This window comes from Pipistrellus hanaki (assembly GCF_964339955.1).
Source record: "Pipistrellus hanaki genome assembly, chromosome: 7".
NCBI lineage: Eukaryota > Metazoa > Chordata > Mammalia > Chiroptera > Vespertilionidae > Pipistrellus > Pipistrellus hanaki.
Genome location: NC_140509.1, coordinates 19,529,920 through 19,547,751, shown reverse-complemented (window position 1 = coordinate 19,547,751; position 17,832 = coordinate 19,529,920). Strand labels below are relative to the sequence as shown.

The following is a 17,832-nucleotide window of genomic DNA, read 5'->3' as shown; positions in this document are numbered from 1 at the left end:
AATGCTATTTATTTATTTATTTATTTTTACTTAGGAGCTGTTTTCCTTCTGATATTAAAAATTTTTTTTGGTTTTTTGTTATGAGTTTGGTTCTCATGCAACACAGCAGTGATATGCCTATTATGGACTTATTAGTGCATTCCCAGGTGCCTGGGAGTCACTGAAGGACTTATCTTCCTGTCTTGAGTGTCGTTTTCCCAGGTTCATGCTGCTGCTGATAGAGGGGGCTCCATGAGTCCTGTCCAGGAGGGTTTCAGAGTGTGTCCTAGGGGGTGGGGAAATTATTTACAAAAAAAGCAGACCCAATCTCTGCTCTTTGTTGACTCTGTTGTCCTTAAAGTTCATAACCACCTGGCACATCATCGTTCTGCTGCTTAATGCTTGGTGGGGCTGAGCTTTCTTTCAAATCCCTCAATGTTGCTCAGACCTTGACTTCCAAGGTACAGATTACATGTAGAAATTATATGTTAATGAGTACATATAAAATCTTTTTTTTTTTTTTTTTTTTTTTTTCTGTCCTGTCACTGGGCCAGAGTGGCTAGGTTGGGAGTGATTTCTAACTTCAGCCACACTTGGAGCTCATCATGAACACCCTCTCAGAAAATCTGGGCTTTGGCATATTGAGTTCTTCTCCCCACAATAAGCTTCCCCATAGTGTGGGGAGGGAGCTGACAGACACACAGGGCTCCTTGTCTGTAGCTTCACTTCCATCTAGTCTGCTGTCTCCTTGCAACCAGAATACTTTTCCTAAAATGCACATTTGAGTATCACTACCTTCTTTAAGTCCTTCCGTGAATCTCAGGCCTGTGGGAATTCCTCCTCCCATCTGTCCTCACCCCCTCCTTCCCACCTGACCTTGCTTAACATGTCACCTCCCATGTCCCTCCCTGATCCCAATCATGCACCAGTGGGGTCCATTGGCCCTGACTGCGCCCTCTAGCAATCCAGGACCCCTCAGGGAGAGTTGGTTTCTGCCCAATCCTGCAGACCAGACTGAGGGACCCCACTGGTACATGAATTCATGCATTGGGTCTCTACTGTATTCATATCACTCAAGTGCAACATAGGGATCTTGCATGGATTCTGATACACATAAGCTCATTGTAAAGAAACCCTCATGAGACAATGGATGAAATTGGGATGTGGAATATTGAATGAAATTAAGGGATTATAATTTTTAGTGTGATAAGAGAAAAGTATTATTATGCTTAGAAAGAATCCTTACCTTTTAGAGATTAGCATACCTAATTACTGATTGATGAAGTGATAGGCTGTCTAGAATTTGCTTCAAAATAATTCCATGGTTGTGGGTAAAGTAGGTTCCCATATATTAGTTTCTTGTGGTTGCTATAACAAATTACTAAAACTGAGGGACTTAAAACAGCAGAATATATGCTTTACACTTTTGGGAGCCAGAAGTTCAAAGTCAAAGTGTTGTCTGGGCAGCACTTCCTTCAGAGGCTTTAGGGGAGAACCCTTCCCTGCCTCCTTCAGCCTCTGGTGGCTTTTTGCTTTCCCTGGCTCCTGGTCACATCACTCCAATCCCTGCCTCTATCTTCACATCGACTCACCCTCTGTGTCTGTGTCTTCTCTTCTGTTGTAAAGACACTCGTCATTGGATTTGGGGCCCACCTGGATAATTCATCTCAAGTTACTTATCCACTGAGTCAAACCATCTAGGGCTGTGATGTTTGATATATGTAACATTGTGAAAGGATTCCCCCATCGAATAAATGAGCACATCCATCACCTCACAAATTTACCTTTTTTATATGAGAACCTTCTAGTGCTACTCTCTTAGCAAGTTCCAAGTATACAATAAAATGTCATCAACCAAAGACACCATGTTATACATTAGATCCTCAGACTTTATTCATCTTATAGCTGAAAGTATGCACCCTTTTACCAACAACAGCTCTAATTTTTTTTTTATGTTTAACTTTTAAAATGTATTTTTATTGTTGAAAGTATTACAGATGTCCCCTTTGTTTGTTTTTCCCCCATTGACCCCCTCCAACCCGCATCCACCCCTTTCAGGCCTTCACCACTTTATTGTCTATCCATGGGCCATGCGTATATGCATGTAAGTTCCCTGGTCAATCACTCCTCCCAACCCCAAACCCCTGCCTTCCCTCTGAGATCCCTCAGTCTGCTCCATGTCTCCATGTCTCTGGATCTATTTTGTTCATCAGTTTATTTTGTTCTTTAGATTCCACATATGAGTGAGAGCATGTGATACTTGTCTTTTTCTGCCTGACTTATTTTGCTTGGCATAATACTCTCCAGATCCATCCATGTTGTTAGAGCTTTACTTTAGATGGATGGCAAGGGCAGACCATTCTGGGGAGGCAACATTTTTAATTAATTATTTTTTTATTGTTGATACTATTAAAACATGTCTCCCATTTTCTCCCACTCTGCCCCCCTCCATCCAGCCCCTGTCCCACCCAGGCCTTCATCACACTATTGCCTGTGTCCATGGGCTATGCATATATGCATATATGTTTTATGATCAATTTTTTTCTGACCTTCCCACTCCCCTCTCTCAGGGATCTGCCAGTCTGTTTCATGCCTCCATGTGTCTCGACCAATTTTGTTCATCAGTTTATTTTGTTCATTAGACTCCACATATTAGTGAGATCATGTGATATCTGTCTTTCTCTGACTAGCTTATTTAGCTTAGCATAATACTCTCCTGGTCCATTCATGCTGTTGAAAAGAACATTTTTCAAATTTTATTTTTAAAAACCATTTACATTCAATATTATTTTGTATTAGTTTCAGGTATAGTGTGGTTAGACAATCATATGCTTTACAAAGTGTTTCTCTGAAATTTCCAGTATGCAACTGACACCATATATAGTTATTACAATATTATTGACTATATTCCCTATGCTGTACTTTACATCCCCATGACTATATTATAACGACCAATTTGTGCTTCATCTTTTTCATCCAGTCCCCTAACTCCCCTCCCCTCTGGCTACCATCAGACTTTTCTCTGTATCTATGAGTCTGTTTTTGTTTTGTTTGTTTATATTGTTCTTTAGATTCCACATATTAATATAAGTGAAATCATGTCTTTCTCTGACTAATTTATTTCACTTAGCATAATACCATCTAGGTCCATCCATGTTGTTGCAAATGGTAATATTTCATTTATTAAGATATCCAAATAATATTCCATTGTCTAGATGTACCACAGCTTCTTTATCCATTCATGTACTGCTCCTTATCTTGGCTATTGTAAATAATGCTGCAATGAACACAGGGGGGCATATATTCTTTTGAATTACTGTTTTGGGTTTCTTCAGATATATTCCCATAAGTAAAATCACTGGGTCATAAGGCAGTTCTATTTTTAATTTTTTGAGGCCCCTCCATACTGTATTCCACAGTGGCTGCACCAATCTGCATTCCCACCAAACAGTGCATGAGGATTCCCTTTCCTCTACATCCTTGACAGCTCTTGTTATTTATTTGGGGGAGGTGATGATCTATTAAAAGTGAGAAGAAAACAGGCATGCAAGGAGATGGGCAAGAGGGTTTCAGACAGAGGAACCCGAATTTTCAAAGCCTCGGTGTGGGAAAGTGCATGGTCCTTCAGGCCAGAGGAGGCGTGGCTGGAGAGTGGGGATAAAGCTGGGGATGGCAGAATGCAGATGACACTCCTATGAGTACTATCAAGGAATTGGGATTTCATTCTAGATGAAACAGGAATCCAATGTCTGGCTTTCTTCCATAAGGTTTTGCTCAGATGACACAGTGTTTTGTAAGGTATAGTGTCAAGTTACAGCTTATAGAAACCATAATTTGAACTACTGAAGAAAAACTCATCTGCTTCTGCACCAAAAAAAGAATAAAGAGAGCCCTGCCTGGTTTGGCTCAGTGGACAGAGCGTCGACCTGCAAACTGATGCATCGGTCCCAGGTTTGATTCTGGCCAAGAGCACATGCCCAGGTTGTGGGTTTGATCCCTCTAGTAGGGGACATGCAATCAGTGATTATCTCTCATCATTGATGTTTCTATCTCTCTTCCTTCCTCTCTGAAATTAATAAAAAAAATAAATAAAAAAGAATGAAGAGAAAACTGAAAATTAGTCACAGTGTGTGGATTTGTCAAACTAATTATAATACCTTTCAAGAGGTTAGTGGATAATTATGTTAGTATAATTTGTAAGACATAAATAAATTATAATGTAATGACATAAAAAGGACAAACTAATAACTTTAATTACTATTATTTTCTGGGTGTAACTCACTGAGAAGGTAAATGTGCATAAAAATATCTTAACAGAATCCTTTAAATATACTCAGGGAGCTTCCTACTTGACTTCAAAGTCAAAAGCAGCTCTGTCATAGTAGAAATAATTGACCCTAATATTGTGGTTTATAAATTAACACTTTGCCCTAGCCAGTTTGGCTCAGTGGATAGAGCATTGGCCTTCGAACTGAAGGGTCCTGGGTTCAATTTCAGTCAAGGGCACATGTCCAGGTTGCAGACTTGGTCCCCAGTAGGGGGCATGCAGGAGGCAGCTGATCAATGATTCTCTCTCATCATTGATGTTTCAATCTCTTTTCTTCTTCCTTCCTCTCTGAAATCAAGAAAAATAAATTAAAAATAAACTAATTAATTCTTTTATGCTGTCTTGAAATCAAGCTTCCAATACAAAAATGTACTTGTGCATTCATATATATGCTTCCCACACATTACACATACATGAAAGAAACATGTTCTAAATGCTGACGGGCTGAACTGCACTCAATTGCAAACTTCTGTATTTCAAGATTGTCAATTTAAAAACATTAGGTTAAAATATAATAGGCCATTAGGATTTTTAAAAGACAATTGATTTTGCTGAAAACTTTTCCACTATAATTTAAATATATAAACTTGTTTATCTTGCTTAAAAAAATAAATATAAATTTAAAAAAAAGATTTTCATCAACCAGAAAGTATGTATTCAGTAACCAAGGACACATGAATTGTACTGTGCACTCGATTACTAGACTCACTTTTATCAAGGGGGAAATTCTTTATATTAAATTACCCACGAATTCACGTTACTAAGACTCAGTTTCAGCAGACAAAGCAGAATGGAGGCATGGTGCCAGCATGACTGGAGATAAAATTCAATAGTAGGCTGAGAACAGGGAAGGGAGCATGCAGTTACTGTTGCATTTAATTCCTTATGTTCATATACACTTCAAACAATGGAGTTTTAAATTTGTTTACTTCAAAGGCACACTTGGAAGCTATGAAATTAACTACTTAGCAGAAGCTATGATGTTCTGGCTAGAATGAAATAAATGCACAATAATTGCTTCTAATCCCTCCTTTCCTGCAAGTAGGTGGAGAGAGCTGGCATCAGTATTTTTAAGGTCTATTGAGCTTTCTTAGAATTTCCCTTGATTTCAATAAAAGACAGATTTGGAAGCAATTACAAAAGAAAAAAGAGAGCTGGAAAATGCTGGCGGGAGATGATATTCTATTAATATCCATTGCTCAGAGTTCTGTTTGGTATCATTTGTCTGAGGAAGCCAGTACTTTCTCTTAAGCAAACAAGTTCACTCATATGTGGAATATAAAACCAAAAAGAAACAAAGGACAAATAAAACAAAAACATACTCATACAGACAATGGATTGGTGGTTACCAGAGGGAACAGGGGTGAGAGGAGGTAAAATGGGTAAAGGGAGTCAAATGTGTGGTGATGAATCAAAACCAGACTTTTGGTGGTGAACACACGATAGCATACACATACTGAATTATAATGTTGTACACCTGAAATGTACATGTCATTAACAAATGTTATCTCAATTAAAAACACAAAATAATAATAAAAAAGGGTTTGAAATCTGACACTATTGCACAGAGCCAACAAGAACAACATTGCAGATGTTTAGAGCTCTAATGGGTCTTGTCAATCATTTAGTCCTGGTTCCTCTTTAAGGAGGAGAAACTGAGTTTCAGAGAGAGGAAATGACCTTCCAAAGAGCATACAACCACCAGTGGGAGAATTGAGCTGGAACTGATGTTCAGTCTGGGGTCTGAAAGTAAAAGTCAAAACTAAGTCTAAAAATGAAGTGGTGAATTGAGACAGAATCATTTTTTTTTTTAATAAATATGTTTTATTGATTATTTATTTATTTATTTATTTATTTATTTATTTATTACAGAGAGAAAGGGAGAGAGATAGAGAGCTAGAAACATCGATGAGAGAGAAACATCGACCAGCTGCCTCTTGCACACCCCCTACCAGGGGATGTGCCCGCAACCAATGTACATGCCCTTGACCAGAATCGAACCTGGGAACTTTCAGTCTGCAGACCGACACTCTACCACTGAGCCAAACCGGTTACGGCGAGACAAAATCATTTTTGTTTCAGGAGGAGTTCTGGTATAATAACCCTCCTTTCCAACTTCTTTCATTAATAATTGAATAGCTAAATATCAAAGACAATTTAAGTATATACATAAGACACTAAAATGAAAAAACACACACAAAACAGCAGGTTTAAAACAGACCATCTTTTATTTGAATACTAAATACATTCTTTTAGCACAGAGTGTGCTGATGATGTATTTTTTTCAGGAAAAAAAAAATAATGCTGGCAGCAATACAATTAAAATGCAAAACATATAATTTCTAATATAATTCAAATGACATAGACACATCAGCATTCTCTGAGGTCCATTTAGGCCATTCCATTATCTGATACCCTGGAGTTTCATTTAAATTCACTTCAGATGAGTATTTAGAATTGCCAAGAAATACCACATATATAAAACTAGACACAGCAAATGAAAAAATATATTACAATTTAAGTATATTTCTTTAATCTTCACCCGAGAACATGCTGAGAGAAAGTGAGAGAGGGAGAAAGAGAGCGAAACAGATATGAGAGAGAAACATCTATCAGTTGCCTTCTATATGCTTCCTGACCAGGGATCAAATCCGAAACCCAGGTAGGTACCCTGACCAGGACTTGGGTCCAAAACCTTTTGGTACATGGAAAGATGCTCAAACAACTGAGTTACTCTGGCCAGACTATTAAATGCCCTTAATGAAAACAGTACCTGACAATTAGAAAACAAAGTTTTGTTCAAAAACAGAACAACAACACCGCAGACTGGTGTTCATATTAGAGGTGACAGCATTTCTTTTGTTTCTAGTATTAAATAAAAATCTTGACATTCCATACTGAAATTTATCTTCTGAATTCCAGGAGTGTGCTCTGCCCATTAGTTCAGAATGACATCAATTCAGCTTTCAGTTCCTCCGGATTCTCAGAGCAGCAGTAGGACAAGTCTTAGAATCATCATGAGGCTGGATGAGAAGAAAGGCAAAGGGAAGGTGGCTCTTACATGGCGGAGACAGAAAGGGCCACATGCTCCCCTCACTGTGGTGTGACTAAACCCTGGCTCCAGGCTTCTCCCAGATTTCTATCGTTGGAGCAGGGGTGACCTCATTAACCCTGCATTCGAACTTCCCAGACATGCCTGAATTAGCCACTTTAAAATGTTCACTCAATGAATGAGAAAAATCAGAACTTGCTGTTCTAAAGATCTGGGATAAAGCATTACGAGAGAAAGGTTTCTAAAGAAATACAAACCTTTCAAGTGCTTCTAAGGAGTAATTACCACCTCAGCTACTTTTCATTGATTGGGATCTTGTCCTTTTTTTTTTTTTTTTTTTAATACACAAGTTTTCTTTTTACCACCAGAACTGAAAGGACTGACAGTCATTTCCCTAAAATAGGGACATCAACCTAAGACACATCTAGTGGTTTTCAAAAACAGCAATTTAAAAGGGTGGTAGCAGCAGACATTTCATATTTTGGGGGTCTTATCTTCTTGACCCATAAACCCTACTTCTGATTTTTCCACCACAAAGTACCATTTTTAGACAGGCCTCAAACTGGAAAGCAGTCTTTGTAATCATAATTTTCCTCCCCAAATCATAAACACAGCCACACTAGAAAATTCTACAAAGCAGAAGGAGAAAATTACTCATTATGCTGCCACCCAGAGACAAATTCTTAACAGTTTGAGAGATTTCCCTTCCCATATTGGTTTTTTATGTACAAACTTAAAAATTGAGATCACAGTATATTTTTTTTCCATTTAAATAATCTCTCCTTATGTTATTAACATTTTCCAATGCCACTAAATAGTTTTTTAAAACATGACATGTAACACCTGCTCAATATTCCATTAAGGGGACAAACATTTACTGAAATATTTCATTACTGGTGAATTTTTAAGTTGTTTCTAATTTTTCAGTTTATCATGTTTTGCATTAGGAATAAAGTCACAATAAACACCAGTTATTATATACATCTCATTATTTCTTCAGAAAAAAAAATTCAGAAGGCAAAAAATGTATATCATAGAAAATGAACGTTTTATGGCTTTCAATATATTAAGGCAGATTTCAGGAAGAATTAAAAATTATATGCCCAGCCAGTATAACTCAGGGGTTGAGTGTTGACTTATGAACCAGGACATCACAGTTTGATTTCTAGTCAGGGTATATACACAGGTTTTGGGCTTGATTCCCAGCAGGGGCCATTCAGGAGGCAACTGATTGATGATTTTTCTCTCATCATTGTTGCTTCTATCTCTCTTCCTCTCCCTTTCTCTCACTGAAATCGATAAAAACACATTTTTTAAAAGTTACATTGAGCTGAATAGAAACAATAGTGCTATTCACCTCTTTCAAAAAAACATATAAACTATAAATTTTTACTTGGTAATATGCTTAATCTCATGGATAGGATTACTGGGAGCAAATGAAGAGAAACTTGAAGCTCCCTACTGACCTATTGGGAAAAAATATTGTTTTCTCCCTTAAAAACTCAAAATGTTGCCTCAGATGGGTAAATCTTGAGAAAAAATGAGACTTAATTGAGTTCTTTATTCTGAAAATGATATAGTGTACATGTGATCAAATACTAGGGCAACACTAAGTCTATTCAGTATAAATATTCTGTGCACATCCATCCCAAAGACTGACTGAAGTCATATTTTGAGAGTTCAAAGTCATGCTTATTATATATTTTTTAAAAATTACTTTGACATATAAAATTAACACTGACTTTTTGCAGGAGGCTAAAGAACAGCAATTAGAATAATAAATGTGAGAAGTTCATCAGAAGGCTGAAGATCTGCATCTTATTACCTGCTGCCAAACAGCTGAGGGCAATTCCCCTAACCTGATAATCCTTTATTGTTTACCAAACCTTTCATTTGCTAAAGGGAAAAATGTGTTAATAAAAAGCCGTGGGCCAGGGAGCCACTTCACTAGAGAGCTGGTTTCTGCCTGATTCCCCCAAATGCCTTCCAAATTTACATTTCCTGTCTACTCTCTATTCATTTATGCATAGCCCTTCTCCAGACTCCTGAACTCTTGCTGCAAAAAGACCGCGTCAACTTTTGCCCAAAATTCAGCATTTCAAAATGAGGTGCAGAGGAAAATGAACATTAAAATAGTTTTTCTTACCTTAAGCCTGCCACAAGCCCAGCTGGGACTATTTTCTTGGATCTCTTAAACCGCACACCCATTATGGTGGCCAGAAAGAAAGCTGCAACTGAAAAACAAACCAATACATGAATCAGAGTTGCCAACACCTCACCAATGCCTACTTGTGAGAAAAAGGGATATCATTTAAGCTTCCTAATATAACAACTATTATATTATACATAGGTATTGGGTTGCTATTTTCTTCAAAAGATGAATAGCTCTATTAAAACACTTAACTAGCTCATTAAAAAGGTTTTAGTAAACAAGCATGTTAAAATCCATTCTTTAAATGCCTTTAAAAGGAAGTCTTTTTCTAACTTAACTTTCTATTTACAGAATACTCCTTGAAGACTAGGACTACTGGCTTATTCAACTTTCCTCAGGAACTCTGGTCACCCACCGGGGACACCCAACAAATGTTTAGGTAACTGAATGTAAGGAAAATAATTATATATATTTATTATAAATAATTATATATATTTTAAAGTAAGACCTGATTAATAAAATAATACTATTTTAGTATTTAGAAGAAGGCCAAATATTTTATTGTGTACCATTCCAACACACTGACCAATAATATTAAATTTAGAAGCATCATATCAGCTACCCCCCAGGTTCAATGTTCTGTACCTGGAAAGTGTCTTACTTACACAAAGACACTTTGACATCTCGCTTGTCATTGGAGACACGGTAAGCTCCATAGCCAGCCAAAAATCCAACAAAGAGACCAGCAATCAAAGACGGAACACCACCTGGGCGGAGAGGTGGGTGTATGGGCACAGAAATAAAATCAGAAAGTGAAAGGAATTACATCAAGTATGATACATTCACTTTCCAGTGTATTTCTACTTGGGAATCATGACTGGACATAGCCAAACTGAATACAGGCCTATTTGAGGATAGTCTGTAAGAAATGACTGTTTCATACTGAATCCCAACTCATTTGAGGGAATAAGAAAGTCTGCCTTGCAGTAGTGGTTTTGACATTGACTGCATGACCTGGGGCAACCATTTGACTTATGTCCCTCTCTTTTTTTCTCCCTATTCTCCTTGTCTCCATCTCTTTACTGTGAGGTTGTGATGACAAAAATAAGATGCAGAGGTATTTTTAGCTTATAGGGATAGAGAGAGAAGTGTCATGCAAACCAGGTACTGGCTCTATTCTGAATAATTAACAAAGCTTCCAGCCTCAAGATGCCAGGACTCAGGGAAGAATGGTGACTACACTAAAAAATGGGAAGAACCAGGGCACTGCGGCAGCCAGCCAGCCCCCAACCCGTCCTCTCATTGCACCAACTCCCACCCAGCACCTTCTGTGCGCTGGGATCCGTGCTGGTGACACTAAACACGCACTGCCTTTGCTTCATGGAATTCACTCTATTTAGAATCTGCTAGATCGGAATCCCGAGGAGTAGAGTCAATGTAGTTCTACTTTTTAAATATCCATAGGAATTGAGATTGCAATTCAGATTAAGAACCATTGCAGCAATACACACAAACTCTGTCTCCCTCCCCCTACTCCCTTTCTCTCTTTCACGTGCACACGCACGCACACACCCTAGTTACAATAATATCCTGAATGAGAATTCAAATGCCCTAGGTTCTAGTCCAAATTCTTTTATTTATTGCCTGAAGGACTTTGGCTAAGTCATCCGGCCTCTGTGAGTTTTATTAATTGCAAAACAGGGTTAATAATATCATCCATGTTACATATGTAAAGGCTTAAAATGTTACAGTTGGATATAGTATTAAATTTTTCATTGCACCCTCAACACCCCCCTCCCCAAAGCTATTCTCTAAACATAGTAACATGACCTTTTAAAAACATACACTGGACAGATCACTCTTCTAATTAAAGACCCTCTGGCTTCACACTTAGGAAAACCCCCTTCCATCCAGGAATCCCTTCCACTGCTGGTCCCCAGCCACCTCTAGGACATCTTTAGCTTCTGGTCCGACATCCAGGCCCCCAGCTGCTCCTTATACAATCAGTAGCCCTCACCAAGGCATTTTGATGAAAAGGGCTTACCTCTCCGCTTATATCCCACAATACTTCCAAATGTCACAAAGGCTGCATAACCAAAACCTATAAGGTCCATTGGCAAGGCTGCAATCATAGAGCAAAAGAGAAAGGCCCACTTTTACAAAATAAAATGAGTCGGGGAAAGCAAGTGATATGCATTACTTATAGACATTAATTATAGACATTAATTTCTCTGCTAAAAAGGGGAAGCTAGATCTTCACTCATCTAACACTCAACCACTGTGTACCAAGCTCATTCCCTGGAGACACCCAGGTTGAGTCTCCTTTCCTTGTCTTCCAAACCTGATGTACCTTCAGCTGTTTATTTTCCTTCCACTTCTGCTAGTCAGATTTCTGCTGTGGTTAGCCAGGTCTCCTCACTGGAAACAATACCGCAATCTTCCCTTAATGTTTGGAATGTCCACCTCTTTCCCATCTACAAACCCCAACCACTCCCGACAACCCACCCCCTTCTTGACTATCACCCAACCTCCTCAGTCACTCTAGCCTGGTCTGGAGCCAACTGTTCCTTCTTTAAATTCCTTAATGTCAGCAACTCCATCTTATAACTTTCGTCTTTGAACAGGTATTTGTCCCTCCATCCTCCTCACACCAAAGAATGGAAAAGGGGTAATACAGATGTTTGTCTGTTGACTGAACCACAGCTTCACTTTAAACATGTGCTTTGTCTCAGGCTTTGTTATGAGACAGCTCTTCAGGGGCAGCAGAGACATCCACGCTTAATCAATGGTAAGTCACTAAAGAATATAACGAAGCCCTGGCACAAAGTTAACTAAATGACAACGATATTGTATTGTGCATCACAGCAGCAGCTGAAGCATACATCCAGGGGTGAGAGACTCCCATGAAGTCCTGCCCAAGGTCTCTAAAATGTAGGGGAAAATATACGAGCTACAGGCTGGAGACATGACACTGGTCACTAGCTGGCTCTTGGTTCTTGCCTCACACCCCATCCTTAACACCAACTCCGCTGAGAGTCCCTACAGTGCTTTATACCTTAACTTCTTTACATCTATATTTCCTCCAGGGGGAAAATAATTATCTTTGTACATACAAGGAATGATGTATGAGATTTCATTGCATTCCCAGTTTTCTCACTGCTTATCATGTAGGCTAACCCAGTCTTTTATTTCCTGTAGCACTTGGGAACAAATTGACTCAGAAGGCTGGAAAACGGGTTGTGAGCTTATCTCAGAGGGTTAGCTAGAACTTACCGTGAGAAAGGGTCTTTGGGGAGGAAATCCAGGGCACAGGAGGAGACGATGGCCCTGAGGAGGCAACACTGAAAAATCCTCAGTATCTGTGGGAAGAAGAATGACAAAACAGGGAGCTCATCTATGCCCACAAAACAGTGCAGTGAGAATGAATGTGTAGGAAGGACCTGCGTTCAAATACCATTATTGACTAAATGATGGGAAAACAAATAATAATGATAATGTTTACAAGCAAGTACCATGTGCTAGGCACTATTCTAAGGCCTTCCATATATCAACTCATTTAATTATCACCAGAACCCTCTGCAGTAACTGCCACCATTACTATCCCCATTTTCCAGATGAGGAGAGGCACAGAGAAGACAAGCAACACCTCTGAGGTCTCACAGCAGAAGCAAGATTTCAGACTCAGAAGTCTCATTCTTAGACACTATAATGCCTCTCCTAACTGAGCTTTACTGGCCGGGGGGGGGAGGGGGGGGCGGGAAAAAAGTGAATATGCAACTGAAACAAATGTTCTTTAGAGTTTTAAATTCTGGACTGATCACTCCATGTGGCCTCATAGCTTAAAAGTTTTCATCTATCTAGGGACTTGCCATCTTCAGCCCAATGATCATCTCATGTTCAGTCCTACTTACTATCTTTCTGAAAGACCTAATCATATTCCACAGTGTATGGCTGGCTTCAAACCTGATGTCACCACTTACTTGCTGGGTCACATTCATTAATCTCTGTGTATCTCAGTTTCTCCATCTGTGAAACAGGGATAATAAGAAATATCTACCTCATAGAGCCATGATCATTACATGAGTTAATACCATAAAGCACTTAGAACATACTGAGCACTCAACAAATATTAGCTACTCTAATAATGATTGTTCTTGTTCACCCTCACACGCATTTTTAAGCTTGGTCTGAGAAAACAACTGAGGTTGAGTGAATTTATGATTCAGGCATCCACCAAGTCAGACGATAATACCCTGTTTCCCCGAAAATAAGACAATGTCTTATATTAATTTTTGCTCCCAAAGATGCATTAGGTCTTATTTTCAGGGGATGTCTTATTTTTCCATGAAGAAGAATATGGTACACATTTATTGTTAAATGAAAATAAAGAAAATTTTTTACCTGTATACGGTACGGTAGTACGGTAGTTGTCAACACAAACCAGACAAACTGTGAATCCTACAGTATCAAGAATTTACTTATTTATTCAATGACAATAATGTCATCATCTTCTGGAACATCATCATAACAATCCAATTCCTGAATTTCCCGGTGAATTTCTTGTGACTCCATTTCTTTCAGAATCAGTGGACCAAATCTCTCATGTTTAGCCTAGAGGGGCCTTATTTTCAGAGGGATGCCTTATATTTCACTCAGAAGGAAACCTGTAAGTAGGTCTTATTTTCGGAGGATGTCTTATTTTCGGGGAAATACGGTATTACAACTTATATCTATCAATATTTATACTGAATTCCATTTAGCAGCTATTTATTGAGCATCTGCTTTGCACATGGCAGTAGGAAGCAGAGTCCTCAGACATGGCCCTGGTCTTCCACAACTTGTAGTACAGCACAGCGGAGGAGGCAGATACAGAATGAGCCCTAAGAGGAGAGGCATGGGCACCTAAAGAGGCTTGGGAGCGTGAGGAAGGATTCCTAGAGGAAGCAGAGTCCCAGCTGGGACCTTGGGGAGAATAGGAATAACCGAAGTGAGGAGGGTAGCAAGGAAGGGCGTGTTGTAGGCAAAGGCTTCCTGGCATGAGAAACCATAACATGTTTTTAAATGGAAGGAACTGCAAGGAGGTTGTGAAAAGAGATGGGGCTGGTGAGAAAGACAGGGCCAGCCCAGCCATGTGAGGGAATCTGGTTTCTGTCTCAAGGGCAGCAAAGAATGAATGAAGGGGGCCTCATGATCAGATTTAATTCCAGCAAGCACTTCCTGGCTGCAATAGCGGGAGATGTGTTGAAGCCAGGCAGGGGAATAAGCTGAGAGGCTGCTGCAGGAAAAAAAAAAAAAAAAAAAAAAGCATGAAATGATGGTAGCCTGGCCTGGAGAAATGGCAATGAGGGTGGACAGAGGTGGACAGATATGAGAAAGGTTCAGGAGGTAGCATCAATAAGCCTGGATGTAGAGGTGAGGGAGAGGGGTAAGTCAGAGATTTACTCTGGGTCTCTGGCTTGGGCCATTAGGAGCGGAAGAGGCAGGGGAGCCTTGATGCTATTCCCTGAAACAGGGACACGGAACAGCAGTAGGTGTGTGGTGGGGGAAGGAGAGAGGTGATCAGGAATGATGAGACCTGTTTGAAACATGTTCAGTCTGAGATGCCTGACACAACAGTTGGGAAAACACCTATACAGACCTACCTGATGCTTATGAGAGATCACTCATCACCAGATAGTAATCTGGGGACCTAATTTTCCTAGGGAGCCAACCACCTGATGTGAAAGGCTGATTCTTCTCCCTCCTCCGAGCCCCCCACTTCTCTGACGCCCTCTGACACAGAGTTAGTTAGGTTGGACTTATCTCTCCTCCCAGCTAGCCCAGATCTTTGAATATATAGCTCAGGTTACTTTCATTTTGCCTTTCTCACAGGATCAAGCTCATTGTCATGCATAGGCAGGTTTTAGTAAATACCTGCTGAATGAATGAGTGGTGAGTGAACCTGAGTAAACAACCTCTGTCTGAAGATGTGGTGTCGCTGACTTACCCTCAGTATAGCTCTAATGCCAGGAATCAGTCAGCCAGCCCCTTAATCTCCTAGTGAACTGAGCATTGTTTTAAGGAGGAACAAAAAAATCTATTCCCAATCTTTGCAAGAAGTTTCTGTGATCACAGAGAAAATTCCAACAAAAAGCAACCACCCTTCTTTCTCCTCTTCCATGGCAGGACCATTTGAGCAACGCAGAAGCACACATGAAAAGCTTCAACATGAAGGGATTGGGGGGAGGGGGCAGGACGGGCGAGGGGGCGGACGACGATGTGGTACACATCGCAAAGGAGATGCTCAGCACTTAGAAGGGCCAGCAAACATCTTGGGTGCAATGCAGCAAAATGACTCTGTGCACTGGGTACAAATCCAGGTGACAGAGCTCTGCCTTGCCCCTAACTCTCCAAAATTTGGGGGCCCCACTACGAGATTTTCTGTAAGCTACCATATAAAAAGCATTTTCACATGTTGAATAACAACAATTACCTAACTTTGCACCCCTTGGGGCTCGAGAGACACATTTTCCGGTGAAACCTGGGTGATGCTAGGAAAGTATGATCCTGCCACGCATTTTTGCGAAGATCCACAAGCCCCACCCCTTATCCCCACCTCTCCCTAGCGCCAGGAAGGTGGGAGGGAAGACAGGTGGGAGATCCAAGACCGCGAGGAGGAAGAGCTATGGGGAATTCCCAGGAGGGTTAGAGAAGAGATCCCTGGGACCCCATCTCTTGAAAAAAAAACAAACACAAAAAACTACCAAGGTCCTCTGCATGGCTGCTTGTTCCTGCGCCTTTGGGAGAAATGCAGGGCAAGTGCTTGACTGAAAAGTGTACGACTCACCTCAAGCCCCAAGTCCTCCCAGGCGCAGCCGGAGTAAACGTCGTACCTGAAATCCGGAAGTGGTCCTAGTGGCCTGCGCCCCACTTTGCGGGGTTCCGACCCCGGCGGCTGGTTCTGGGCGGTGCCTTCCCGAGGTGCGCATGCGCAGCGTCCCTCCGTCCACGGTCAAGTGCGGCTCCGCCCAGGCCCGCCCCGCCCCGCCCCGCCCCGCGGAGGGGAGGTGGCCAGTCAGGTAGGCCTTCAGCATCCCCGGGGCTGGGGCCTGCTGCCTCCTGCCGCACGGAGCGGGACCTACAAAGCTTTTGCAGACGGTGGGTCTGGGTGTAGCAGGAATCCCAGGAGATTTTTCACCATTTATTATTCCAGGGACTTTTGTGTCTGCAGCAACCCACGCCTGTTACTTACTCTCCAGAAGACTGCTTCCGTTTTCAGTGGAGGAAGCTGAAGTCTCCGTGGGGTGCAAAGGTGATAGCCCAGGTTTGTCAGGGTTCAAAGCCTAAGCACTCTTCATTACCCACCATGGCTCATCTAGATGTGGCAGGGAGAGGTCAGGATCCTAGTTATGTCATCCAAGCCTAGGATTAGGTGGGATTAACTATTTGAGGAGAAAGGGATAGAGTACCAGAATTGGAAGGCACTTTAAATCTGTCTTCTCCTTGGATAATCCATTTCCAAAAAGAAACTTGTCTGGATTTATAACCTCCTCATAACAACTTCTCATCTCACTCCGGTATTGCCTTCTAGGCCATTTTCTTACATCATAGCCCATGATATATTTGTCAAAGGCTGTCATTTAGTGCCGGAACCGAAACCTAGCATTGTCACTGGTATTAAAAAGTAAAGGGAGCTGGCCAACCTTGATGGCTCTGAATGGTCGGAGCTATTAACTCATTGTCTAGGTTGAATCACTAGTGGTAAATGTAAAAAGAGCTGGCCAACCTTGATGGCTCTGAATGGTCAGAGCTATTAACTCATTGTCTAGTTGAGATAGTGGTGGTGGAGGCAACTTTAATTTGTTAATCATATGTAAATTCTTGTTGATTTTCTGTTGGATGTCTTTGTCTCAGAATCTCAATAAAAGGAATGGTAAAAGGCCAGAGCATCGGGTAGTCTTCCCAATAGTAGAGGTGGACTTCCCGCCTGGCCCCCATTTTCCAAATTAACTCTTTTCCAGTCCCAGTCTCTCTCTTCATTTTAGTGTGTGGCCTTCTCCAGAAACCAGACCCTGAGTGGTCCCTGAACCACGCGGGTCGTGTTAAGGGATCCCACAATCTAGTAATCATCAAGCAGCGCTAGGGGTGCTGTGGAACTGGGAATAATAGCTGATTTCTCTTTAAAAAAAAAAAAAAAAAAAAAAAGCAAGCTAAAATATATATTGAATCTTGTGAACTTTGCTGAATCTATTCCACGTGCTTAAAAGTACTTCTGAGAAGTAATGTCACTAATCTATGAGAAATCTAAGTTGGTCGTAGGGAGTTATGAGTCCTGAAGATTCA

The 17,832-nt window shown here is 40.6% G+C and overlaps 1 protein-coding gene across 4 annotated transcripts; it reads right to left on the bottom strand.

Annotated features, from left to right (window-relative positions):
- Positions 1 to 6,515: 6,515 nt before the first annotated feature.
- Positions 6,516 to 16,494, bottom strand: TMEM14A (transmembrane protein 14A). 4 transcript variants are annotated; one of them, XM_084890821.1, is made up of 7 exons: positions 16,383 to 16,468; positions 13,491 to 13,536; positions 12,784 to 12,869; positions 11,555 to 11,632; positions 10,176 to 10,277; positions 9,505 to 9,592; positions 6,516 to 7,329 (listed from the first exon to the last, which is right to left on the bottom strand). In XM_084890821.1, the coding sequence occupies exons 4-7, from the start codon at positions 11,622 to 11,624 to the stop codon at positions 7,290 to 7,292; spliced, it is 300 nt and encodes a 99-aa protein (XP_084746947.1). In that variant the 5' UTR covers positions 11,625 to 11,632; positions 12,784 to 12,869; positions 13,491 to 13,536; positions 16,383 to 16,468; the 3' UTR covers positions 6,516 to 7,289. The 4 variants fall into 4 exon arrangements, with proteins under 4 accessions (XP_084746947.1, XP_084746946.1, XP_084746945.1 ...); XM_084890820.1 differs by lacking the exon at positions 13,491 to 13,536 and having other exon boundaries at positions 16,383 to 16,494; XM_084890819.1 differs by lacking the exon at positions 13,491 to 13,536 and having other exon boundaries at positions 16,337 to 16,485.
- Positions 16,495 to 17,832: the final 1,338 nt, after the last annotated feature.

Coding starts and splice junctions, on each gene's coding strand:
- TMEM14A (XM_084890820.1), bottom strand. CDS start 11,624: ATGGACCTTATAGGTTTTGGTTATGCAGCCTTTGTGACATTTGGAAGT. Junction 10,278..11,554: donor TGTGGGATATAAGCGGAGAG/GTAAGCCCTTTT, acceptor CTCTCCGCCCAG/GTGGTGTTCCGTCTTTGATT. Junction 9,593..10,175: donor AGATGTCAAAGTGTCTTTGT/GTAAGTAAGACA, acceptor TTTGTTTTTCAG/TTGCAGCTTTCTTTCTGGCC.